Genomic DNA, 27,323 nt, shown 5'->3' with positions numbered 1-27,323 from the left:
AAAATTACTGACTTTGACAAGTGAAATTCTAACACACAGAACAACTTCTCACTTCCCGTGGCAGGATTTTCTCGTCTGTCGACGCCTAGCGAGCAAATGGTTTACTAACTGCCTAGTATATGTGGAAAAAACTATTTGGAGTACTCTTTCGTACAGTACTTGTTTTATTCTTATGAGTGAAATAGTTTTTTGTAAATGAATTTTCGAAACTCCGAAGAACATTATGAAACAGCTTGTATACACAATCCTATCCCGTTTAAAATTTATCAGTTGCTCCCCTATGGGTGCCTAGAAGGTATGGTGATCTCATACAAAAAAAAAAAATGGATTGTTTCGAGATAGAAGCATGTAATAAATTTAATTTTTCTATGATTAACTGTTGAAAAGTTACTTAAGGGTTGTCATACTTTAATTTAGTTAAGTATTTAAAAAAAATGTATACACTATTATATAGATGCACAGCGTTTACTTATTTCCTCAGATTAACTGTATTCGTATAATATGCAATACTTCTTCTCACTAGTATACAATAAAGAAAAAATTCTCACAACGCTGTCGGAGAGTTCATTACCCTCTCTAAGTATCCAGTATCTGGACTCGTGTTCCTTGAAGCTGCAGCATTTTTTTATTTAACTGACTACACTAATAAATTTATATACTAATAAATCACGGGTAATAAAGATAATTCTGTTTCAATACATCTGTATAATAAATATTTTATCTTCTGTGCTTTATTAAGGTAATGAATTTACTAGATATCAAAACGTCGATGTCAAATGGTGAGTGGTAAAGGGTAATACTAATGGTCTTACTAGCGCTTCTTTTTTCTTTTCTGTTTAGCCTCTGGAACCACAATAAGGTATTACTACAGAGGATGATATATATGAATGTAGATGAAATGTAGTTTTGTACAGTCTCAGATCTATCGTTCCTGAGATGTGTGGTTAATTGAAACCCAACCACCAAAGAAAACGGTTTCCACGATCTAGTACGCAAATCAGAATAAAACTACTGACGGTCTGACCCCGTAGGGGAAGATATCCTCCACCACACCTTCCGTAACGAGCCCTTATGGCCTTTACCGGAAGTCATCTTTGAAACCTCGGCTTTTGACATATTCCAGTCCGCCTCGGCCAGGATGCCACGATCTGAACTGATGTGTATAGAATCTTGCTTTAAACGACTAGTTAATGACCACTGAAAGGTGGTGCTGATGATTTTACAATCCGGCTCTGCCAGTAACATTTCCCTGCTTCCTTGAGTCCTTGGTTCGACCCCAAGATACAAGGCGGCTTATGGGGATGATAACCCCGATAGAAAACCTCCTGATCTAGAGGTTGGGGGTTGCACCTGGAGTTATAAAGGTATCCATCCTATTAACATGAAAAATATTCTCAATCACACTCCTAAGACAGCTTCGGAAATCGGAAAAGGTTTAAATAGGAAATGACAAAAAAAAACACTTTTTGGGATAACGGAAATAATTTAAATTAGTAATTTGAACCGTAAGGTTCAAATTCCGTTAAGGAATTTAAGGTAAATTCCGTTCCAAGGTTCCGTTAAGGTTAATTTAAAAAAAAATTATTTCACCAAAATAATTAAAAAAAGGAGTCAGAGATGTTGGTGTACAAGAAGGAGATGAATAATTCCGATTAGAAAAATTATATTTTGAACCGGAACAGCCTGAAAGCCTAAAACTTGTAGGCAAGAATTTCTAACCATAAATTAAAGGACACAGATAACGATCATTCTTTGAAACCTAAACATGGTTTAATGTAATAAAGAAAACAAATATCGCTTGAAAAACAAATATTTCCACAAGTATTTACGTATTTTGGAAATAAAAAGGAAAATAAGTTAGAAATACATCTTACAACATAATAGAATTAAAATAAAGTTTATAAACTCAGATCTTAATATATGAAAATAAAGCAAAAAAAAGCTGAAATATTGTTTCTTTAAAAATAAAAAATAGCTACCTCGTCATTAATTATTTTGAAATATAATGACAAATAAATTAGTTAATTAACTGGTGAAACCGGAAATATTAAACTGTATTTATAATAGAGTAACAAGTAGTAGTAGTAGTAGATTAAATAATTAAAAAATAATAATAAAAAAATACGCCTTCCAACATTCATTTTTTCATCAAACATTTCCTTACACTTTAGCAACTTATGCTAAAATTTTGTATTTTATTTTTTATTAAGTGCTTTGCAATGGCCGATTTTTTTTTACGCACAGTAAATAAATAAAGAAGTAATTTAAACGATCTAATTAACATAATGGGGGTTAGTAACAGAATTAAAAAGAAGAAAAAACAACCGAAAACTCAATTCAGGAGGTAATTAATTAGCGAATTAATGTTATAAATACGACTAGGTTACACTTTTTTTATTTTTTGTACAGCTGACTGTGAGCTGTAAATACAAATATTTAAACATAAATTCAATTTTAATGCATAAAAAAAAAAACCAGCGAAGCGAAATATTCATGGTCACTGCGTACGGTTAGTTTTTATTTATTTTTTTTTTTTAATAGCCTTTACAAGTTTTCATAAGCGCATGAAAACTATGTATATATACTCGAATGTTCATGCTTACGTGCAGACGAGTACAGCAGAGAGAGAGAGAGAGAGTGATAGAAAAAGGGGAAGGGATTTTTAATACGGTTAGTTAATTTGTACTATTTAAAAAAAATAAATAAACCAATAGCAGTAGAAGAATAACAAATAGGAAAAACAGCTACACTAGTTAATTTGACGACGTTGTTTTGACTGCCACATGAGAAAAAAAAATCTTTTTTCTTTCTTTTAACCCACAAGCAATCTATTTGCTTTCAGTAACATTTTAGATTAAAATGACACGGTTAATTTAAAAATACATTTTATTACGCCCTGATCCACGACGTTTCCCAGTAATTTTTATTGTGCACATAAAAAATTTCATGCGATGTAATTGCGTAAAATTATATTTCTGTGAATTATTTAATAAAATCCAACAGCATACAGTCAATTTATAGTAAAATAATTTTATTGATATTATTCTTTTATCGCCGGTCTCCGTGGCGCGAGTGGTAACGGCCAGGTTTACAAAAAAGAATTATTCGTTTATCAGAAACTAAAAATAAATTTAAAAAATACAAAGCAATATGAATTTCTGCTAGCAAAGCAATTTGAAAATAACCAAATGCGATGAAGCTTATTTTCATCTTTCAGACACGGTAAACAAGCAAACCTTTCAGTAATGGGGATCGGAGAACCCCCCCCCCCAAACAGCTTTACCAAAGACCATTTTACAGCCCAAAAGTGACAGTATGGTACTCTATGGGTATTGCAGGGGGCACTACCTTGCCTTGAAGAGGGTGGTGTCACCGTTTATGTCACTTCCGACCGGTACTTTGTCATGTTGGAAAATTTATTCCCGCCCCCATCGACAGAATTCGATGAAGATGAATCAAAAGACTTCTGGTTTAACAGAACGGGGCAAAATTCGTTATCCTCGTGCCATTTAAGAAAATATTTCCGGGGCGTTTTATTTCGTTACGGGACGATATTAAGTGGCCACTCGCTCTCTTGATCTAAGCTCATGCGATTGTTTTTATGGAGCTACCTGAAAAAGTGTTTTGCACATTTTTAATTTCTTGCACGAAGTAAATAAAATATTGTGATACAGAAAAATTTCAGTTTTCAGATATCAATGAAAATATGCATTTTGACCACCCCTGAATCCATTTTGACTAGTTTCGACATGACGTCTTCTTTTCTTTCTTTTTTCTGTTTAGCCTCCGGGAATTACCGTTCAGGTATTACTTCAGAGGATGAATGAGAATGATATACATGAGTGTAGTCTTGTACAGTTTCAGTTTGACCACTCCTGACATGTGTGGTTAATTGAAACCCAACCACCAAAGAACACCGGTATTCACGATCTAGTATTCAAATTCTGCCTTTACTAGGACTTGTATCCCTATAGTTTGACGCGCCTTCCCAAATCAGCTGATTTGAAAGTCGAGAGTTGCAGCGTTCTAGTCCTAGTAAAGTCAGTTATTTTTACACGCATTTGAATAGATTGTGGATACCGGTATTATTTGGTGGTTGCGTTTCAATTAACCACACATCTCAGGAATGGTCGAACTGAAACTGTACAAGACTACACTTCATTTACACTCATAACCATCCTCAATCATCCTCTGAAGTATTATCTGAAAGGCAATTACCGGAGGCTAAGCAGCAAAAAGAAAGAAGTTTGACAGCATGACTGCTTCTTTTCGGTATGCTGAAATGGGAGGAGCTAAAGATTATCACTATTGGTGGGTTGGTTATTAGAATACACATGATCTTTATATATAGAATAATTGGCCCATGGTTCAATCGTTACAAACTAAAAAAAAAAAAAAAAATACTTGTATAATATATATATATATAGGCTAATGAGTTGTCCACACATTGATATTTTAACTACGCAAATGGTGTATAAGTAATTTATTCAACTATATAAGATGTTAAATGACATTTTTTCTCGATAGAAATTTAAATTCGTAATGTCTAATTATTTCGAAATAAAATTGTCTTTAATTTCGAAATGTCTAATAAAAATAGAGACATGCTGTCATACTACTTGGATGCAAGTATAGAATACTGATTTTAACGAAGTATGTAATAGGTATACTAATGATTAAAACTCATTCATTAAATATCTCGTGAAACATCTTTTACTATAAATTAAATTATAAGTTATTAAACAACCGTCTAATACGTGATTTTTCTTTTTTGTTACCTGAGGTACGATAAAGCAATCTCACTAACCATAATTTAATACGGGCCATGTAGCTAAAAATATCGTATGATATTAATTCATGAACGGAATGCAAGCGTGCAGCAAGTAGTTTTTAAGCTATATAACAGATTATACGGTGTTATTTATGAGTAAAGAATACCAGCTCCCTTCAGACAGTTTACTATCCAGCTGTCTTTTTAATTTATGATCTTCCTAAAGCATCATAAGAGCAATTTTACCATGTAAGCCAACATTTTATTTATTGATTTTTCTTTTCATCTTTTACTGGCTGTACTTTGAATATTATAAATACTAATACATTAGTTACGCTATATCTTTCCAGAAGAGATTGAAGCTTAATATAATGATCTTTATTCTCCAGTCTCCAGTCATTTTTATGTTAAATAATAAAATTCAATTTCATTACTGAAATTTAAGAGAGAAACAATTGACTACTTACGCTAAAGAAAAAAAAACTTAACATACATATTTTCTAATTAATACTTTTTGGTCATTAAAATGCGATATAGTTAATTAGAAAAGAAAATTTTCTCTCAAAGATGGAAAATTTTTTTTAAACTCACACGGGGCGGCTGGCATTCGCCTGGAAGGAGTTACCTCAGCCGCACCTATGAGTCGTGGCGGTGATTAAACCCATCCTAGCTTGGGGATCTCACAGCCCCCCCCTCATCGAGATCACCATCGCAGTATCGGAACGTTCTGACCTTCTGCTTATGGAAAGCCCGAAAATTCCTCCGCAAGAGGGCTACCCTTCCCGTCCATTTCTACACAAGGTCCGGGTATGCTCCCCACGCATACCCCCTCGTCACACCATTCCACAAAATGATGGAGACCTGGTTACAAAAAAATCTGACGTTGACACCATATGACTTCCTTGTACGCCTATTAAATTACATATACATATTTTTTATCAGTCAGAGGTTAATAATTTAATATATTTAAATTAAAAAAAAGGAGATGAAGTCAGATTTAAACCGATGTGCCTTTCTCATGCAAGATCCAAATATTTCATTAATTAAAATTTTATTTGGCTGTAACTCTGGAACCAATGAACATAAATATCACTTATGATACATCGTTGAAAAGCTCTCAATGAGGGCTTATTACTGTAGTTAAGAAAAAATTCAAAATACAAATTGTTTTGGATTTTGGGCTTTTTTGGTCACTTTTGGTCCAGTCAATTGCAATCAAAAAGGGAGGTGCATAACTAGATGTTAAAACAGTTTTAAATCCAAAATTTCAAAATCCTACGGTTAATCGTTTTTTGAGTTGTGCAAGATACCTACATACATATGTGCAAAAGTCACGCCGAAACTAGTCAAAATGGATTCAGGAATGGTCAAAATGTATATTTCCACTGAAATCTGGAAATTTTTCGCGATCAATATACTTCCTCTACTTCGTACAAGGAAGTAAAACGAATTTTCTAGAAATTATACTTAATTTTTCTGTTTAACTTTTTTCTAGTGTCTAATAAAAGTTAAAGACATCAGAAAAAGGTCAGGCAGAGCTACAAAAAAGTTCTGTGTTCAAATTTTGTTTTTATGAAAGAATTTATTCCCAACTAGTAAAAATTAAAATATCCAGATAAAATGGGGTATCATCATCATCATCTGAAGTTCTGTCCAGCGGTAGGTTCCTTATGATATCGCTATCTCCATCCATTTCTGTCCCAAACCTTATTATTCATCCCTTTGAGTTTCCAATCTTCATCTCATCCATTAGCTTTCAGCCTTTTTTTCCAAGCTTCTTTTCTCCTTCAACTGGCTCTGAACTTCCACCTCACTAATTATTCAAGAAAACTGAATTTAAATCCGACTTAAGAAAAATGAGAGATAATTATGAAGTATGATCATTTATAGTTATTTTTGTAAAAAATTTAGATATTTTCCACAAAACTTCATTATTTTCTTCAATATATACTTTCATCTGAAAATGTTATTGTTTACATAATTTATTCAACTTGTACATTATACTCTTTAACTATATTTTTGGTCAATCATCTAAATATCATTAGTAAAAACAAAAAAATAAAAACAAAAGATTTAAGAGAATTTCATCACTTTTTATTATTTATTGTTTGAATTGCTTTATTTCAAGATAAAAAATAAAAGAAATACATGCAAAAAAATTACTCCTTAATTAACCTTGTTTCCCAATAAAGGAAACTTTAGCTTTCCTGTGATATAATTTCTCGTTCAACTAATTTCCTTTCAGTGCTACAAGGGACAATCCTGTTAAATACAGTTTAATTCTGTTCGGTTTAGCTATTCCTAAGTTATCATCGAAGAGATAGAGAGAAATAAACAATACGTAACTTAGTGAAATGTAACAAGTTATAACTTTGAATTCTAGACGATTCTAATTTAAAAAAGTAAATTTTTATGGAACAATTTACGGAAAATGCAACTTTTAACCTGATGGATGATCTCAAATTCTATTTCTGGCAAATATTTAACTTTTTTTCATTTATAATTTCATCCATCAAATATTCCTCGTTAGAATACATACTTACGTACGTCCAAGTTCATTAGTAAAAGAATAAAGCATTGTCATGAGAAAGAAAGCAGGAGCAAGTAAATCTGAAGAATACAAAACAATCAGCTTAACTACTCGCGCATCAAAAATTCTAACCAGAATTCAGTACGGAAGAATTGAGAGGAGAGTGGAAAAAGTGATCAAAAAGCACAAAATCCAAAACAAATTTGGATTTTGGACTTTTTCTGAACAGGTGTAATAAGCCCTCCTTAAAACCTTTTCAATGATATATCATAAGTAATAGTATTTATTTTCATTGGTTCCAGAGTTACAGCCAAATAAAATTTTAATTAATGAAATATTTGGATCTTACATGAGAAAGGCCCATCGATTTAAATCCGACTTCATATCCTTTATTTTACCTTTTTTTAATTTAAATATATTAATTTATTAATAATTATTAACCTCTGATTGTAAAAAAAAATGTTACAGTAAATAATAATTCAATAATAACAATAAAAAAAGTGAAAAAATATCAGAAGTTATTAATGAAATAAAATTTCACTTACTTTTCATTTAAAAAAAAAATTATGTATATGTAATTTAATAAGCGTACAAGGTGTCCACATAAAATTTTTATATTAAAAGTAAAGAAAACTTTTTTGTTCTTTGATGAATTGCGCTAAATCAGAATCATCATAGTAACTCACTGGGCTGGTCTAGTGGCGAACTCGTCAGCGCAAATCAGCTAATTTCGAAGTAAAGAGTTTTAAGGTTAAAATCCTAGTAAAGGCAGTTACTTTTATACGAATTTGAGTACTAGATCGTGGATACCGTGTTCTTTGATGGTTCGGGTTTCAATTAACCACACATCTCAGGAACGGTCAACCTGAGACTGTACAAGACTACACTTTATTTACATTCATACATATTATCTTCTGAAGTAATACCTTACGGTGGTTCCGGAGGCTAAACAGGAAAGAACCATTATAATGATATTTTGTGCTGCACGTTTTCGTGAAACAAATTGTAATAATATTCATGATTCGGGACTCGTTAGTATATTCGTCCTTTGTTTGCGTATTGAATATAGATCTTGTCATAGTCACAGACTGCCAAGATCAAGGTCGGTAATTAGAACTCGACAACAGAATGGTGACCGGGATAATATTGAGCCCCGTTAAGCGGCAAAATATAACTGGTTCGGCCAGTGATTTAACTATCCAATTCCCGTACCAGAAATTAAGCGTTAACCATCTGTACTACTCTCAACACATTTAAAAAAAATTAAATATTGTAATACTACAAAAAGTATACGTATAAAAACTTACCTAAAGTACTTTTCAATATTTTAATAATACTTTTCCAAGAAAGCAGCGACATAATACATAAGCAACTAAGATTTTCTCAGATAAAGGCTTCAAAAATGGTCAATGTATGCTAAGCAGTAAAATCATATAAAGAGAAATATTATGAGTTACGTTAACACATCTATCTTAATAATTAGCTGAACGACAAAATATAAAATACATCCGCTACATTCACGTGCATGGATAAACTGTTATATTTTACCAGATTTATAATTAATTAAACGTATCTATACAGTTAAAACAAAACAAAATTGCATTTGAAAATAACATTTTGGAAATGAAAATAAGCATAGTACAAGTAAAACAACAAAAGGGACTGTTGTGATTTTCAGAAATGAAATCACCGCAGCTGGCTATTCTTCGTTGAATGTTAACAATATTTATTTAAGATTATACAATACCGTTATATAGTTGACTTTATAATGAAATCAAAACGGGTTTACTATGAAAATACACAATGAAATTAGTTAATTAATTCAGATAAAAAGATTATAACATAGGGAAGATATTACAAAATGCGTTAAGTTCGATTATTCGGGCAAATATTAATTCAAGATTGTTTTAATTTTAATTAAATTATTAAATATGCAGTTGTAAAAATAACATAAATAAAAAAATACTGTAGGTAATACTTTAAATATTTTACTCGATTAGCTAGAGGGAAATTTTATGCCGAGCCAGACAGGATCGTAAATGAGTAAGTAACAAAAACTAAACGTATAACTCAACCGTGTTGTATGAAATTAGATTAATTTATTAAATCCAAATAGAATGAGTTCTTCCTTGACTTTAACAGAAGCGTAGAAAAGTGACTTCAATGGACAACTTAAATAATAGCTAAATTTACCATAGTAATCGAATAATACAACAGTAGAACTGATATTAGGCACCCACTAAAATACTTCAGTCTTCTCACATCCAATATTCTTTCATGTTATTTGGAAACTAGTTTCTAATAATCAGATAATGTTTTACTTAAGAATGCATAAAATCTGAATTCTCTATTCATGAATCATAATTCATAAATTGCATTATTATACAAAAAGGCAAAAAATGAGGTATATATTTTATAAAAAAAAATTGTCAAAATTCATAATTTATTTAGCGTATGGCACCAAGACATAACACTAGTTACAGTCAAAAATTACAAACAAACATTTAACAAATTACTATAAGCTACTGATTCTGGAGTCGCCATCAGGAAATCTTCAGGAGTCCCTTCATAAGCTGTCCTGGGGCAAACTTCTGTGATGTGTTTAACAGTTCGATTTTCACCACACTCGCAAAGGGTCGTCGGTGTTTTACCACATTTATACAGGAAATAAGCGCACCTACCATGCTGAATTCGTATTCCGTTTAACGTTGAACATGTCTTACGTGGCAAGTCAAAACCCGACGGCTTTTGAGTAATACATGGAATTTGGTTATTCTGCTTTGTGGTCCATTCTTGACGCCAGGCGTCAGTTAGGTTGAATCCTTCCTCTGTGGCAGCAATTGCTGTTTTGATAGGTGGCTTTCTAGATCGAAAGACACCATGATTGGTATCTTCAATGTCCTCATGTATCAAGTTGAGCATCAATTCTATGAACATAAGGGCTGTTAAGCTACACTGGCGCACAATATTCTGCAGCCGAGAAGACGAGGTTCAGAGCCGATGTGCGCAAATTGGAAGCCGATGCTCCCCACGTTGTTCCACAGAGCTTATGTATAATGTTTCTCGCTTTCAATTTCTCTGCAGTTTTCATTAGGTGCTCCTTAAATGAAAGCATTCTATCAAGTGTCACTCCTAGGTATTTTGGTGCCTTATTGTGAAAGAGCCATGTACTCTCGAATAGATACATCAAAAAAGATGTGTTTTCTCGAGATCTTTCGGTTTATTTCAAACCATCATAAGGAGATAAAAATAATATATAATAAGTCAAAAATTAAAATGAGTACCCAGTAATGACTGTTTTGAACGTCAAGAGTATATTGATAACAATATAGTGAATTCTGGTGGAATAAAATAGAATTAAAGAAACCATGTTATCAATTATACTTTAGTTGTTTATGATTATTATCTCTTTATATTTGTATTTAAGACGTATTTGAATAATTTATTTTCATTAAAAAATTTTTGTTCATTAATTAAATTATTATGGTTATTATTTACGTGAAAATTTTCTTTAATTTTGTATATTAAAATGATTATCGGAAATTGATTTTGATTGTATGTATAACCGTTACCTAAGATGTATTAAGCAAAGTTAGAATTTTCGTGTTTATTGTTTTTAATAATATCGATGTATTCTTTTGCGCGTATGAAAAAGTTACGGTTGGTCATACCGGTATATATCACACCACAAGATGTATACACCTTGTTTATTAAATTTAGAGTCATTATTTCATGTCTTATTATAATTATTATTAATATATTTAATTAATTTGTCGTTTATAGTACATCCCGGTATTATGTTAAAATTAAAATTGTGTTGTTAAAATGTTAAACTTTTTTTGGTGTTAAATTAAAATTATTTTAATTTTTGACCTATATTATTTTTATGTCCTGATGATGGTTTGAAATAAACCGAAAGATCTCGAGAAAACACATCTTTTTTGTTGGTAAGGTGGATATAAAATCTTTAATTATTTTTTATTCTATTAAAAAAATTATCAGCTGAAATCACGTTTAAGTCATACAGATTTCCTTTAAAATTTATAAGTTTAAATAGATTTAATGTCTCGTAAATAACTAATAAAAAATTAATCATCTTCTTATCTTAACCACACAATTTGAATTCATAACTGATAAACAAACTGGTTCTGTTAAGTATTAAGGTTTACTGGTGGAATCGGATTTAAAATGGATATTGTATATATTGAAATTGAAAACATGAAGGAATGGTTTAGGCTTTTAAATTTTACAAACTGAGAAAATGTTCTCCACAAAATCTATTATTAAGTAGTGTTTACGATGCTTCGAAACGGGATTGCATATCGGTCGAGTACAATCCCGTATCGAAGCATCGTATACTTTATACGCATACTTAGTACAATAGCATTAAAGTTGAGCCAAGGAAAAATTTTCAGAATTACGGATTCCAGGGGCTTTGCGCTTAACTTTAACAATCTTTCTTTTAATTTTAATTTATTGCCCTTAAAACATTTAATTTTTTTACAAAGTTATAAGAATGTTTTTCAACAAAAACGAATGCAAAATGAAAACTACGTTATATAACACGAGGAGTATGAAAAACAGTCATACGCTCTTCCTTCATTACATACAGACTTTTAAGAAATCCTACTTATACATAGATGCCAAAGTATTTAATGTGTTAAGTAAAGAATTAAAAGAAATAACTGTTGAAAAAAAAAATGGTATTAAGAAGCCATTATTTAACATCCAAAATTTGACAAAATATTAATTTTAAAATTAGAATAGAAATTAGCTAATTTTTTAATAAATTACAGTTACATGTTTAAATAAAATTCATATAAGGATTTAAACTCCCATTACAAACCCCCAAATATAGGTCAACAGTTAAATTAGCAGTATACGAGTATAATTTGTTTATCACAATTTGTTTGTATGCAGAGTGTATCACGACATTCTCCTGGGAATTTCATGAATTATTCTAGTACTGAAAATAATGGAAAACGTCCATCTAATCTTCTATTCTTCTTCTTCTTCCATCACGGTATAGGCGATTCACCTGTTTCGGTTTCAAAGGGTTATCAGCGCTTTCTTGGCCGTCCTACAGCATTTGCCCTTCGGTCGATAGTGTATTATTTCTTTGGGGAATCTTCCGTCTACCATCCTATTAACGCGGTCCTTCCACCTATCCGTCCCTCTTCTCTCTCTACTATTGTGTCGCACAAGGGTAGAACATTTAACTCTCTTCTGATATCCTCGTTCCTGAAACGATCTTTTCTAGTGCACCCCTTTACCGAACACAGGTATCTCATTTCCGCTGCCTGAATTTTACTGAGCTGTCTCTTTTATAAGACCCAACTCTCAGAGCCAAAGAGTAACAGAGTAGAAACAGCCATCACTTTATAAAACTTCATTTGAGTCTCATTCAGTAACTTCCTATGTAGTGTTCTTATTGTTCCACAAATGGCTTGAAATTTACAGATCTTCTTATCGTAATATCTATCGTTCTCGAAAGTAACATCACAGCCTAGTTAATTAAATGAGACACCTGTTCAAGAATCTTATCTCCTAGAACGATTTTTGATCAAACAGGAAACTTTACCAGAAATGCCATGACTTTTATCTTTGTCAGGGATATCTTCATATTATATTGAGAGCTTAAACCAGCTCAGACAGAACACAGCCATCTGCAAATCATCTTCCGTTCTTTGAAGGATTACCTGATCATCCGCAAATAACATGTTATTGATGGATACATCAGGGCTTATTTGTATCCCTTGGCTTATTGCATATAAAATTATGTCCTAAAATGTTTGGTTTGCGAATTACGGCTAGTGAAGATATTGTTCGGATTTCAGCTACCCGAGTCAAATGAGGTCATACTGAAATTTTTTGGACGTTAATTAAGGAGCAGAATTAGTGATTTTTTATGGTTTTTGACCTGAAAAATCGAATAAAATATAATTTATAATACGGTCCCAGAACCGTATCTGCAGTAGTTTTTGAGAAATTTGGGTGAAAACCAATAAATTGAGGGCGTTTTTATGTTTGACGAACAATAACTTTATTAAATGGGTTATAAACACATAAAATGTTTAAACAAAACTTGTAGAGAATTTAATTCTGAACAAAATGGTGTAAGATAAGTTGAATAAAACGAAGAAAGATTAGAAAAATTTGAACTTGTTAGAACATTTATCAAAAAGGTACTTATTTAATGTAAACAAAAACCAAATTCATTACTGGTGATGTGAAAAAATTTATAAAAAAGAGGAGAAGAATGGGGGGGCTCGTGGATGAGGGATAGCCCTCTGCGGAGCTGCCGTTCGCACGTGCTTGCACGAGCGGGCGGTAGCGATGAGGACTCTCGCACCTCCAAGCGAAAAAGACCGACGGGGATGCCCCCACTCGGGGTATCCCCGTGTGAGGCACTGGCATTAAGACCGATTCTCGGCTCCCGGAGTGGGGACCCAGGGATGGCATAGCCGGGCCTGGTGGATCCTAGTCTGGGGGTTTGAGGCGGTCGCAAAGTGAGGCGGGTCGAGACTTGGAGGCCCGTTAGAGAGTAAAAAACACTCCCCTGGACTGTGTAATGCTTAAATGCAGAATCCGGCGGGGGGAGAAGAAGAAGAAAAAGAAAAAATTCTATAATAAAGTGAGCAGCTGCACTATCGCTAAAATATTAGTTTTTATTAATATGAAATACTTATACAATTATTAATTAATAATCTTATCTTAAATATTAGGATAGAGTAAAAGTCCCTTATTACTCTTTAAATAAATTAAGTCTTATATCTATGTAATACTATGTTTTCTTAAAATAATTATGATGTAACCATCAACAAACTGAAAACAAAAACGAAGCAGGAGAAGGTTACTACTAGATTTTATAGCGATGTTTATTATCTAGTAGACTGAAACAAATGCATAAATAAAAATAATACGATTCGAAATTATAATTTTCAATTAATATTAAATAAGCAGATGTTTCACCAAATCTAATGTGGATATCACATGACTTCCTTCTACGCCTATTAAATTATAAATATTCATTTTTAAAAGTACATAAAACATTTATTTCACTAATAACATTTGATTTTTTTTTCATATTTTTTTTATTGCTATTATTAAATTATTATTTATAATAAGAATTTTTTTACAATCAGAGGTTAATAATTATTAATGAATCAATATATTTAAATTAAAAAAAGAAAGAAAAGGACATGAAGTCTGATTCGAACCAATATGTGCCTCCCTTGTAAGATCCAGATATTTCTTTAATTAAAGTTTTATTTGGCTATAACTCTGGAACCAATGAAAATAATTACCACTTATGATACATAGTTGAAAAGCTCTCAATAAGGCCTTATTACGAAAATTAAGAAAAAGTCCAAAATCCAAAATTTTGGTATTTTTTGGACACTTTTGATCCAGTCGATTGCAGTCAAAAAGGGAAGGGCACAACTAGATGTTACAACAGTCCTAAATCCAAAATTTCAACATACTACGGCTAATCGTTTTTTATTTTGTGAGATACATACGTACGTACAGACTTCACGTCGAAACTAGTCAAAATGGATTGAGGGATGGTCAAAATGGATTATTTCCGTTGAAATATGAAAACCGAAATTTTTTGCGATCACAATACTTCCTTTACTTCGTACAAGGAAGTAAAAAATTTCATAACTGATTACGTACGAATTAATAATGAGATGTTTTGCAAGCTCACATTAAAGGTAATTAATTTTAATTACGTATGAACATATGTGAAACAGAAATCGGTGAAATAAGAAAAGTTATTATATTTTACTTTTGAGATAACAAGAAACTTAAAAAAAAATTCTATAATTACAGTATAATGAAGCCACCATGTTAAAGAGGTCAATATGACTCAATATTGACCTGTTGATGTATCATTAAAACGCAACACGACGTATGTACAATGGAATTTGTAATGAACGTTAGTTGGACAACCAAAGAGAGAGCCTACTCCCTTATGGACAGTAAACGAGCAACTGGCAAACGAAACCCAACAAACCGACGCAACTTGCATCCCGTGGCTCTCTCTTATTGTGTGTGTGGGTTTACCACAATATTTTGTAAAGCCATAAATAACAGTCATTCATTAATATACAAACAGTGCTTGTCACCGTACATTTCAAAATTGAGAATTAAAAGAACGCCGCATATATATATATAAAAGAGCGTATAAAAATAGTTATTCCCTCTTATAATATAAAAAGAAATTAATAATGTACAATAAAAAAAGACAAATAATTATAAGATTATATTATAATACATTAGGTATCACACCCTTCGAACGTCTTTATAAACCACAAACGTTTTTTCTTTTGAGGGTAGCTCAACATTATATTGTTATTATTACGGTCAATGAATTTTAAGTAGATGGAAACAATAAGTTATGTATGCACAATTAAAACTTTTTTTTTAACAACAAACTTCATTAGAATATTTAATATTAGCAGCTCTGTACTATGTCAGAACTACCTGGGAACTGACAGCTGAAACTTTTCATCATTTCATAAAAGTTAGCGATGAACCTGTAAAAATTATTATACAGTACGGTTATATCGTCTTTAATAAAACTTTTGATAATTTTAAACATCATATTTGTTTTTTTAAAAAATATAACATTTTTCAAAAAGGAAACGACTTAACTTCAACTGATTCAAAAAAAAAAAAAATCGAATGATATACATGTAGATAAAATTTCGAAGATTAACAACGTAATTTTAATTTTAAGGGCCAAATAAATGTCTTACGACTGGATTGAAATCAATTCTTAGCAATAAAAAATAAAAATTCAACAGAAAAGTTTCGTTTAGATGAATTTTTTTAAGGGAAGAATATTCAAGATCAATATTTAAGATCCATCTATGATTATAAAATGTTATTTTTTATTTTTTTTAAATTTAAACATGTGTAAAAGGAAACAACTTTTATTCAAAATCAACGGCACTTTGTGACTGAGTAGGTAGCGTTTCAGCATTTCATGAGGGTTCGAATCCCGGATAGGAATGACATATTTTCATACTATACCAATTTCCATCGGGCTAATAACCATAGCTGTTGACAACTTTAAACTTGTCAACAGCGAGTTTATTTCAGCTGAAATAAAGTTTTTTTTCGGTCGTAAAATATTACTTGAGAGGATGATTTGCATGAATGTAAATAAATTGTAGTCTTGTACAGTCACAAGTCGAATATTCCCGAGATGTGTGGTTAATTGAAACCCAACCATGAAAACGTCCTCTGATAGCCCGAAGAACATGACCGGTAGTCAGGGGGGGATGAAGGACAGCTCCCCTGTGGAGCCGTCGTTCGTCTGCCCTTGCGCGGGCGGGCGGCGGTGATGATGCGGCGGTGGAGATTCCGGATTCCTCCTTTCTCAAAGGCACCTCCTGGAGCCGTGTAGTGCTTGATTGCGGATCCGGCCCCTGGAGGGGGAGTTGGTGAGGTGGTTAGGTTTAGTCGGTAGGGCACAGGTATACATACCCAACCCATCGGGTTGGTCTAGTGGTGAATGCGTCTTCCCAAATTAGCCGATTTGGAAGGCGATAGTTCCAGCGTTCAAGTCCTAGTAAAGCCTGTTTTTTATACCGATTTAAATACTAGATCGTGGATACCGGTGTTCTTTAGTGGGTTTCAATTAACCACACATCTCAGAAATGGTCGAACGGAGAATGTACAAGACTACACTTCATTTACACTCATACATATCATCCTCATTCATCCTCTGAAGTATTATCTGAATGGTAGTTACCGGAGGCTAAACAGGAAAAAGAAAGGGAAATACTAGATCGTGAATGCCAATGTTTTTCGGTGGTTGGGTTTCAATTAACCACACATCTCAGGAACGGTCGGCGTGAGACTGTACTAGACTATACTTCATTTACACTCATGCATATCATCCTCATTCATCCTCTGAAGTATAATCTGGACGGTAATTACCGGAGGCTAAACAGGAAAAAGGAAGGTATGCATACGCATTTTAATAACAACTGGTGGAACCTGTTGCAAGCCCGACGCTTTGTCCGTAACGGGAATTCCTCTATCATCAGAAAAAAACCACCAAAACACACCAGCATCCACGATCTAGAATTCAAATCTGTATAAAAGTAACTGCCTTTACTAGGATTTGAAACTTAAAACTCTCCATCTTCGAAATCGGTTTGATTTGCGATGACGAGTTTACCACTAGGGTAGGAAACTGTAATAAACCGTTTTTTGTATAACTCAACACAATAAATCGACGTTGTGTTAAATAATTAAAAATAACCTTAAATTTATCACAATAGAATGGAATATTATTTGTATTCATTATTTCAATTAGAATAGAATTATAATTAATAAATAATAATTTTTGAAGATTATTATTTATTTTTTAAACTGCGAATAAGATTCTATAAATAAATAATTTTTTCGTAATACATTATACAGATTACGTCAAAAATGTGTATAATTAATTACAAAATAAAAAATAGGTCTGATTAAATCCCATATGAATTATTAATTTTTTTAAATATAGGTATGAAATAATGTTAAAACGAAACCATGAAGACACTAAATATATAAAATAACTACGAAATAATTCACATCTCCAAACATGTTATTGAAATTTAATTAAACACATATTTATGTACATATTGAACGGGATATAGAAAATTCAGGTTTTTTTTAATATCTGTTAATTAATATAATTCTCTATAAAAAATGATAGTGCATAGGTTTGTTTGACTGTCGTACGTGCTCACATTTTTACTTTGATCAACAGAGTTGTAAAAAATTGATCAACAGAGTGGTATTTTATGCGTAAAAGAAAATCTTTTAATTATATTCTAAATAAACTGATGGAAACTTTTTCAGAAGATTCGGTAATTTATTTAAAAAAAAGCTATCAATAAAGTTGTAGGACTTTCCTGTCGCGCGGCTAATGCCGCGTTCCAGGAAATTCCTACAACTGTGGGTCGTTTCTGATGAACGGCTTACACACACATACTCAAATTATAATTTAAAAAAATTATTATTTTATTTAAATATAATATTTTTTCGCTTATTTAATTCAATGATTCTAACTAAACCGTGAGCGCATGCCGTATTTAATCGCTCTGGTGTGGCAGTACTAGCGACGACGGTAGGAACGAACTAAACTAATGTAATTTCACAATATACATAGAAACACTTACAAAGAACTTTCACAGCTTATACGGTAGGCAGAGTGGTGTAGTCGCGAGGCTTAAAGAACCACGTACCGAGTCGACCGGGCGACCGAGTTCGAGACTCAGCCAGACCGAATTAGTTTTTTACACTTTAAATATTATGTATATATTGGAGTCTACCGCTCACCTGTAACGTCACAACATACAGACGACTACAACAGTATTTTTGGAGTAAGGGTGCGATTTTGCAAATACTGTTACTTTTTAATTGTAACAAATGTGGCTAAGAAAAATATGACCTTAATTAGGCGAAATATCGAGATACTGAGGGTGACCTTCCTCTATAGCCTCACTCCCTTGACCTTTTAAGTTGAAAATTTAATTGCATCAATGCCCCATACAAAGAAGTTATCTGACCAACTTTGGTCAAATTCGGTCCAATAGTTCTGGAGATATAAGTTGATTTAGAGGCCAATACCGAACACAGACACACACGTATGTACGATCATTAACATCTGGAAAATCTCCATTTGGTTTTTTGGGTTCCTTAGGTGTCAAAACGGCAAGATCCGGTGAAAGCCGCATATGACCAAATTGCACCGATTACAATTTCCGTTCTAGAGCTATAGAGCTAGCAGGGAGCGTATAGCAAACTGTTTTATTAACAATGTCCTTTCTCTTACGTCGAATTATTGTGTTGGAGTTATACAAAAACAGTTTTGTTATCTGATTAGATAAGGTTTTTTTTTCTAAGAAAAGAACTGCTTTTAGCGAGTGTAAATAAATGAGTTTAAAGGAATAATAAATAGACCACGATTATAGATATTAATACACGATTAAAAAATTTTGTTTGGTAATCCAAGTTAGTTTTGTTTTTAATTTCTTTAATCAGAAATAATGAATGAGAAATTAATTATTACGAACTTTTATATTATTAAAAATATTTAAGTTTAATTTATAGATATTTAACGCTGAATATGAATTATAACATGATCATTAAAACCAAACATAAAAATAAAGTAATTATTGAAGTTAAATGCAAAATGGATATTGAAAAAAGAAATTTTAAGTATAATATATAACAAAAATTAAATTAAATTAATTTCTTAATATAACATAAAAAATCTTAATATCAAAATATAACAAATAATTTTTCAAATACTAATATTTCTAAATAAGAGTTTTAACTGCATAACCAACGTTAATGTATTAATATACATTCGTAACTTTAATATACTTAACTGACCATCGTCTGTGGAGGTACACACCTGAAAAAAGAAAAACAATAAATATAAATAAATAAAATACTGATAATAATACTTTTATTTCATTCATAAATAATGTTCTACAAACAAATATCTACGTATTGTAAGTAAATATAGGGGGAAAAACTAAAGTAATGAAAATAAACGTGGAAGGACAAAATAAACGGTAGTGGTAAGGACATGAAGGAGGAATAGAAAAAGATAACATTAAAAATATCTGTGGGGCTATGGTGACTGAGGGTTAGAAAAGCGAAAGGGAAATAAAAGGAAGAATGGCAAGGAAACCTTTAGTAAAAAGAAAGAATTACTATTTCGTAAACGTTTGGACTTACAGTTAAGGAAGTGGTTAGCCAAATGCTTAGAAGTGTTCCGATTGATGGAAGTGAAGCGTGCGTGGACGGGGAAAAAGGAGAGAAATTAGATTGAGGCTTTTGAGATATGTGGATGTGAAGAAAGATGGACTGATAAAGTAAGGAATGAAAAAATAATGAACAGGATTATAGAAAAAAGAGCACTTATCCAGGAACTTTACAGAAAAAAAGGAAGCAGGTCCAGATCATGTGTTTACTCGAAGTGGAACTTGACAACTGCATTGAAAGGATCAATAAAAGGAGAAAACTGCATTGAAAGGATGAGTAAAAGGAGAAAGGAAGCGAAGAAGAAGAAAAAGAAAAAACTGGTACATATCAACAAAAAAGAATTTGATTTTTGTTTACATTAAAATAAATACTTTTCTGTCAAATGTAGTAATAAACTATTTCTACAAAAAATTCTAATTTTTCTACCCTTTCTTTGTTTTATTCAACTTATCTAACATCATTTGTACATAATTAAACTTACTACAAGTTTTGTTTAAAAGATTTATATGTTTATTACCTATTTAATAAAGTTATTGTTCGTCGAACATAAAAAAACAGGGTTTTTACACCACTTATTAGTTTTCACCCCAGATTTCTCAAAACCGACTTCAGATAAGGTTCTGGGAACTATTTTTTTCTATTTTTCATGTCAAAAGCATTAGAAATCACTAAAAATTTCAGTACTTCCCCATTCCACCGGTGTAGCTAAAATCCAAGCGAATTCTTAAGACATGATGATATGAGACAGACAGAGAGAGAAAGAGAGAGAGTGAGAGAGAATGTATCACGAAGTTCTCACGGGAATTTCATAACTTATTGTACTTGTGAAAATAATGGGAAAAGTTCGCATAAACACATGTCCTAAAATGCTTTGTTTGTGAGTTACGAATAGTAGATCGAACATGACATGTCTTAACATGATTAGAACGTCAGAATGGAACATAAAAACTAACGGCTTTCTGTGCTCGAAGAAAATCAAAAATAAGTCTAGGTCAAGTTATAAAGTAGAATATTTTGAAATATATTTTTGGAAATATATAAAATAATCATGTCTAATCAAAAAAGAATAAATATAGTGGAAATGAAATTTTTACGAAAGATTACAAAGTAACTAGTCTTGAGCGGATCAGGACTATTGAAATAAGATAATGAATCGTGGGGGGAAGTGGTGAGAAAATGCGACTTTCTACTATTCGTAACTCACAAACGAAGCATTTTAGGACATGTGTTTATGCGAACTTTTCCCATTATTTTCACAAGTACAATAAGTTATGAAATTCCTGAGAGAACTTCGTGATACATTCTTTCTCTCTCTCTCTGTCTGTGTTTTTGTGTGTGTGTATTAACACACACACACACAGAGCGAGTGTGTGTGTGTGTGTGTGTGTGTGTGTGTGTATCACGAAGTTCTCCCGAGACAATTTGGCTGTATATATACAGCCATCAATTTTTGAATTGTCCATATAATTTATTCTTCAGTTACCGATAGATAACCAAATAATTATACCAAGGGAGGGAAATAACGAGTATGATGAATATAAGTGAGAAATTTGTCGACGCGTACGAAACAAACTGAATGAAAATCAATTATAAAAGGATGAAAACATTTGTTAATAGGAAATCTGCATACTGATCTACATATTCAAATTGAGTTAGTACATACGAACCAGGGAATTATACCATCAACAGACGGTAACTCAAGGAAAGAAATAACAAACATGATTGGAAAGTCAGAATGCAACATAAAAACTAACGGCTTTCTGTGCTCGAAGAACATCAAAAATAAGTCTAGGTCATGTTATAAAGTAGAATATTTTGAAATATATTTTTGGAAATATATGAAATAATCATGTCTAATCAAAAAAGAATAAATATAGTGGAAATGAAATTTTTACGAAAGATTACAAAGTAACTAGTCTTGAGCGGATCAGGACTATTGAAATACGATAATGAATAGGGAGGGAAGGAAGTGGTGAGGAAATGCGACTTTTATGATAAGAGAAAGATTCCCCAAACAGTTACTGGAGCTCACAATGAAGTGGGAAACGTGGCATATCACCTGAAATATGGAACTGATAAGGACAGAATAAGGCTAAGGAATATACTCGTAGATAGACAGAGCATATATAATGTGAGAAATGATTAGACTAGACAAAGAAACCAATTTTCTTTATGTGTATCCGAAATATTTTGTTTTATTGCCATACGATTTACCTAATTATCTATATATTAAACCATCATAACATCAACCCTCAGTTCTTTTTAGATACCCTGCAGATCGGCTTCTAATTATAATCAGTATTTTTCAATTTATTTCGTTACCACATATATATTTGTGGTCCGATTCTTATAATAATCCATAAGTTTTCGTACATCTACGGCAGATTTTTTGATTCGGGGCCTATGGCAGCCATGTTTGTGTAACAGATCAATCGAGAATTGTTATCCATAGATCAAACTAGGATATATTGTTAAATACAAACAAATAACAGTTGGTGTCCAGGGACAGTATTCAGGAATACCTTAAAATATAATTAATTTTGCCAAACCTCAATGGATTAACCTCTGGTATGGGAACAGTATCGTTAATCACCTACGTCACACTGAACATACTAGATATCACATTTAGAATAAAATCAATAAGAAATGCGTAATGAATATTATTTATCTAGTTATCATTTTAACGCATAAAATTAACAGAATTAATTAAACTGTAACTACACAAAATACCTCTCTGTCCATCGTCTGTAATGGTCTTTAGTTACCGTGCCAACCGCCAGAAAAAGGATAGCTTTTGAGTTATTTTTCAAATGAATAATAAAAAAAAGAGCAAGTGTATTTACAATGGAGAGAAAACAAAATTAAAATGTGATTGAAAGTTTGTAATTTACTTTAATGTGAAAACGGCCATTTATATTCATGTTTTAAAAACGTTTATCTGTAACTGTCTTTTTTTTTTATTCCCACTTTACAAATTGAACTGCATGTTAAAAATGGAAAGTCCTTAATTAGTATTTACAAAATTAACTAAACGATTAAAAATTTTAATAATATGAAAGTCTTTACAGGTAAATAAATTTGTTTACATTTTTAATTCATCGTATAAATTAAAAAATGATAATTTATCATCTAATTTAGATAAGCCTACAATAAAACTCGATTCAAAATATTTAAAAATCACCTAGGAAAGAATAATTTCCACAGAAACAGCAATAAAAACTTCTTTAATTCTTAATTTTTTTTTTTAATTTAACAAATTTTGATATGACGAACATATACGGCAGGAGAAGACCAAAACAAAATCGCTATAAATTTCTTATTAAGTAAAATACCAAATATTTTTGAAGTTCCTACTATTTTTTGTATAAGGACCTAAAACTTATGTCAGTAAATGTTTTTGATATCGCCAACCATTGGCCCAAGGGTTGCAAAAAATGGGGTTTCGAAGACAAAAAAAAAATCATACCACCCTTAATAGGCACAGTATTGAATCGTTTTAAAGTGGTGGTTAATCCTTTAAATATTACCTAAAACCTTTGTCTGAAACAATTTTTTTTTTTTCATATTAATGCTTTTAATATTGCATAATTTTTAAATTAAACAAATAATTTGATCAAGGAAGTCAAATCTGACCCGTTCCCCGGAAGTAAAAATGATTGATGTTCAAGGGGTTACTCTCTTCATAAAATTGAATGATTTTAATGATAATTTCATGTATTTTGTAAAGAAAATTTCTATGGTAATCCTAAGAAAAGCTTTTTTTGCCTTATGTGAACGGAAAATTATTTAGTTTAAATAAACGATTTGAAGATAATTGTCATTATCTTTTTGCCTCCGGGAATTGATGTTCTTAAGAGGATAATATGTAAGAATGTAAATGAAGTTTAGTCTTGTACAGTCTCAGGTCGACCATTCCTGAAATGTGTGGTTAATTGAAACCCCACCACCAAAGAACACCGGTACCCACGATCTAGTATTCAAATTCGTATAAAAATAACTGACTTTACCTTGACTTATACGCTAGAAGTCTCGACTTCCAAATCAGCTGATTTGGGAAGACGCGTTAACTACTAGACCAACCCGGTGGGTTTCCTTCTAATGACTGTGTTGTATGTAAATATCTTCAATATTAATATTACTAATAAAGAGTAATATTTTCTATGAAAGTAGTAATTGATGTTTATTAATTAGACAAACCATTTGGCAAACAATAATAAACATTTTGAATTGGTATATAAATACATAAAATATATATTCGTCTTGTGAAGACGGAAAACCATTTTCATTTCTCATTCTATATTCGATAGTAAGCCAGAAAAAAGTTTTTTTTGTTATTGAGATTTTATATATATATATAAAACATATATATATTATATATATAACAAATATATATATATATATATATATATATATATATATATATATTTGTTCGTACTAGAGTTATAAATATGTAAAAAGTAATTGACGAACAGTATAAAACTGTTAGATATATAGTCTAAAACTCTTTTTATAATTGCACTGCTATTCGTGTTAAAAAAAAAGTTTTAATAAAACTTACAGTAGTTAAAACAAAATGGACAAACACGACTATATGTACAGATTTCAAGGACAAGTGATAGTGTATAAAAAAACAATATAACAAAAAGTCTTGTACGTGACCACTGTTCATCGGCACTGTCGGCAAGGGGGTGAGGGATATAAAACATTAGTCATCTTGTCTTTTTTATTTCATAAACTAATAATGCTCTCTAAAGAGACAATTAGAGGTAGAATTAACTTAGTATATATTTAGCAATCGTTAGAGACAGATCATTTATTTTAAAATAAAAATTTGTTTTTGTTTGAAAAAGAATTTAATTGATTAAATCAAAGTTTTTACATTTAAAATAAAATAACAAAAAGAATTAGAATTATGTTGCTTTTAGTTGTGTGTTTTTTTTTTTAATACGGTATAGTTTTCATAAGTGAAATTCCTTCATTAATTCGATATACTGCAGTGAAACAAATTTTTGTGATAAAGATATTTTAATAAGAAACAACTAAAATTTTATGAATGGATATCAGGTAAAATACGACTTTAATTATATAAGTACAATAAACGTATATTTTCATTTGATTTATTTAGAAAATATACATAAATGTATGTATTAATTTATTGATTCGTACAATTTTCCGAAAATTTTTATCTGCTTATTATACTTGATTCGTCCGCCATTATCAACTGCGTCTCTTATTTGACGTAGTTAAAATACTTGTAACTCATTATATAACAAGAATATATTATTAATTAGAACCCAAAACCGGAATATTGGCCGGGAGAATTTATACAGTAGCCATTAGTTTTAAAATATGACTGGAAATGGCCAGATTTCCAATTATTAATCTTCTACATCGGAAGGTTTATTATAATCAATTCGATAGAGATATATAATTTTATTTTCTTGATTTAATTGAATGTATATTGGTTTTAATTTTAATATAATCTTTTTGTTTGGAGAATTGATTTAAATGATTAAATTTATTTGATCCTTATTACATCAATTTAACATTCGGATCGGCTGTTGTTAATACATAATTTGATTTCAATTTTATTCGGTGCAACCCGGTAATCAGAATTAGCGATCCTTTGATACAAAACGAGTGATCTACCAGTTCTAGTATCTTAAATTTTACGAAAATAATAACTTCCATGTTAAAACAAAAAATCTTCTTTCAGTAGGATTTTAATTTCTTTTTCTCTCCCCTCCCTAATAATTTTCTAAAGTTTTCTCTTCTTAATTTTAAATACGAATTCTAAAAGCTTTTTGTAGATTTATAAAAAATAAATAAAGTGAAAAGTAATACTAGTTAGGATCCTAAGCAGTATTTATAAAAAGTATTTTGGGGGTAAACGTTAAATCTAAACGAGGTGGTTTGTATTGATTAATTTTTATATCCTTATATTATGTAACGATAAACATAACAGATCGATTTATAAATCAATTTTGCTTCGCTTTTATTATCAAACAGTCTTACTGTCAAGTAAAAAATTATCTTCCACACAATTTTTTTTATTTCTTCCATATTTAGGTTAAACAGTTTAACCTACGATTTTTTTTGTGAGATTACGGGCATCGACTATTATCGTCATTTAGCCCTAATGGAAATTTTTAGCATATACATTTTTTGACGTATATCTGACCAGGATTCAAACCCAGGATCTCCTGAAGATTTATTTGTACTTTTTTAAAACTAAAATCGGGTTTGAAATTGGGAAGATATTAAAAGTACGTTACATCTATATTGTGTTTCTTTGTTTAGCATAAGAAATACTATTGAAAAAATAATTCGTTTTTTTAATTTTTCTTTAACTTAACCTTAAAAATTTTAAGTCAATAAATTTTTGTAACTTTTTTAATTTAAACAATTTTTCTGTATGAATATGAACAGTAATGAATTTGTTGTTTAAATAGTCCAACTAATGATATTATCAATACTACATTTAGGAACATAGGAACCCTACGATACTGTTCGTTGGTATAAAATAGAGTACGCGTGAATTTTTTAGTTTTTTTATCGATTTAAAAAATGTAAAATATTATTTACTTATATAAAATTTTCAATAGCTTTCTTTAATTATTAAAATAATTAAAGTTGTAAAGATGAAAATAACTTTCATCTTCGTTCATAATGAAGAGATTAAATGTTAACCCCACTATAAATGTTATTTAGAAATACTAAGATACCTTTTTTTTTATTGCCTACAGAATTATTTTCAACATATACTGAAATAAGAATATTGTCTGTAAATATTTTTGTTTTGTGCAATTTCATGGATCATATTAATCCAATGTAAATAACAATTTACTATTTACTGGCTGCACGCTTTAACCCGCCGGTTTGTTCTAATAGTTAAACTCGTCATCGCAAATCAGCTGATTTGGAAGTCGAGAGTTCCAAGGTTCAAATTCTAGTAAAGGCTACTTTTATACGTATTTGAATACTAACTAGATCGTGGGTTTTTTATCTGATGATGGAGGAATTTCAGTTACGGACAATGTGTGGGACTATAAACAGGTACCGCTAGTTGTTACTAAAATGCGTATATAAACCTGCAACCTACCGACTAAACCTAACCAATTCACCCACAGGGGCTGGATCCGCAATCAAGCTCTACACGGCCCCAGCAGGTGTCTTTGCCCCAGCAAGGAGGAATCCGGAGTCTCCATGCATCATCACCGCCGCCCACCCGCGCAAGCG

General features: G+C 31.2%; 1 protein-coding gene across 2 annotated transcripts in view; it reads right to left on the bottom strand.

The window, feature by feature from the left end:
- The window catches only part of caps (capricious), a 458,443-nt gene that overhangs the window by 67,969 nt on the left and 363,151 nt on the right, over positions 1-27,323 (bottom strand). Inside the window, exon 2 of one of the 2 annotated variants that reach the window (XM_075355232.1) lies at positions 19,707-19,728. The exons of the other annotated variant lie outside the window; for it this stretch is intronic. Coding sequence (XP_075211347.1) covers positions 19,707-19,728 — 22 coding nt within the window. The remainder of the gene's footprint in view (positions 1-19,706; positions 19,729-27,323) is intronic. 2 annotated transcript variants of the gene reach the window in all.

This window comes from Lycorma delicatula, chromosome 2 (assembly GCF_047948215.1).
Source record: "Lycorma delicatula isolate Av1 chromosome 2, ASM4794821v1, whole genome shotgun sequence".
In the NCBI taxonomy this organism is placed as follows: domain Eukaryota; kingdom Metazoa; phylum Arthropoda; class Insecta; order Hemiptera; family Fulgoridae; genus Lycorma; species Lycorma delicatula.
Note: the sequence above shows the minus strand (reverse complement) of the source record. Positions and strands in the feature narration are given on the sequence as shown.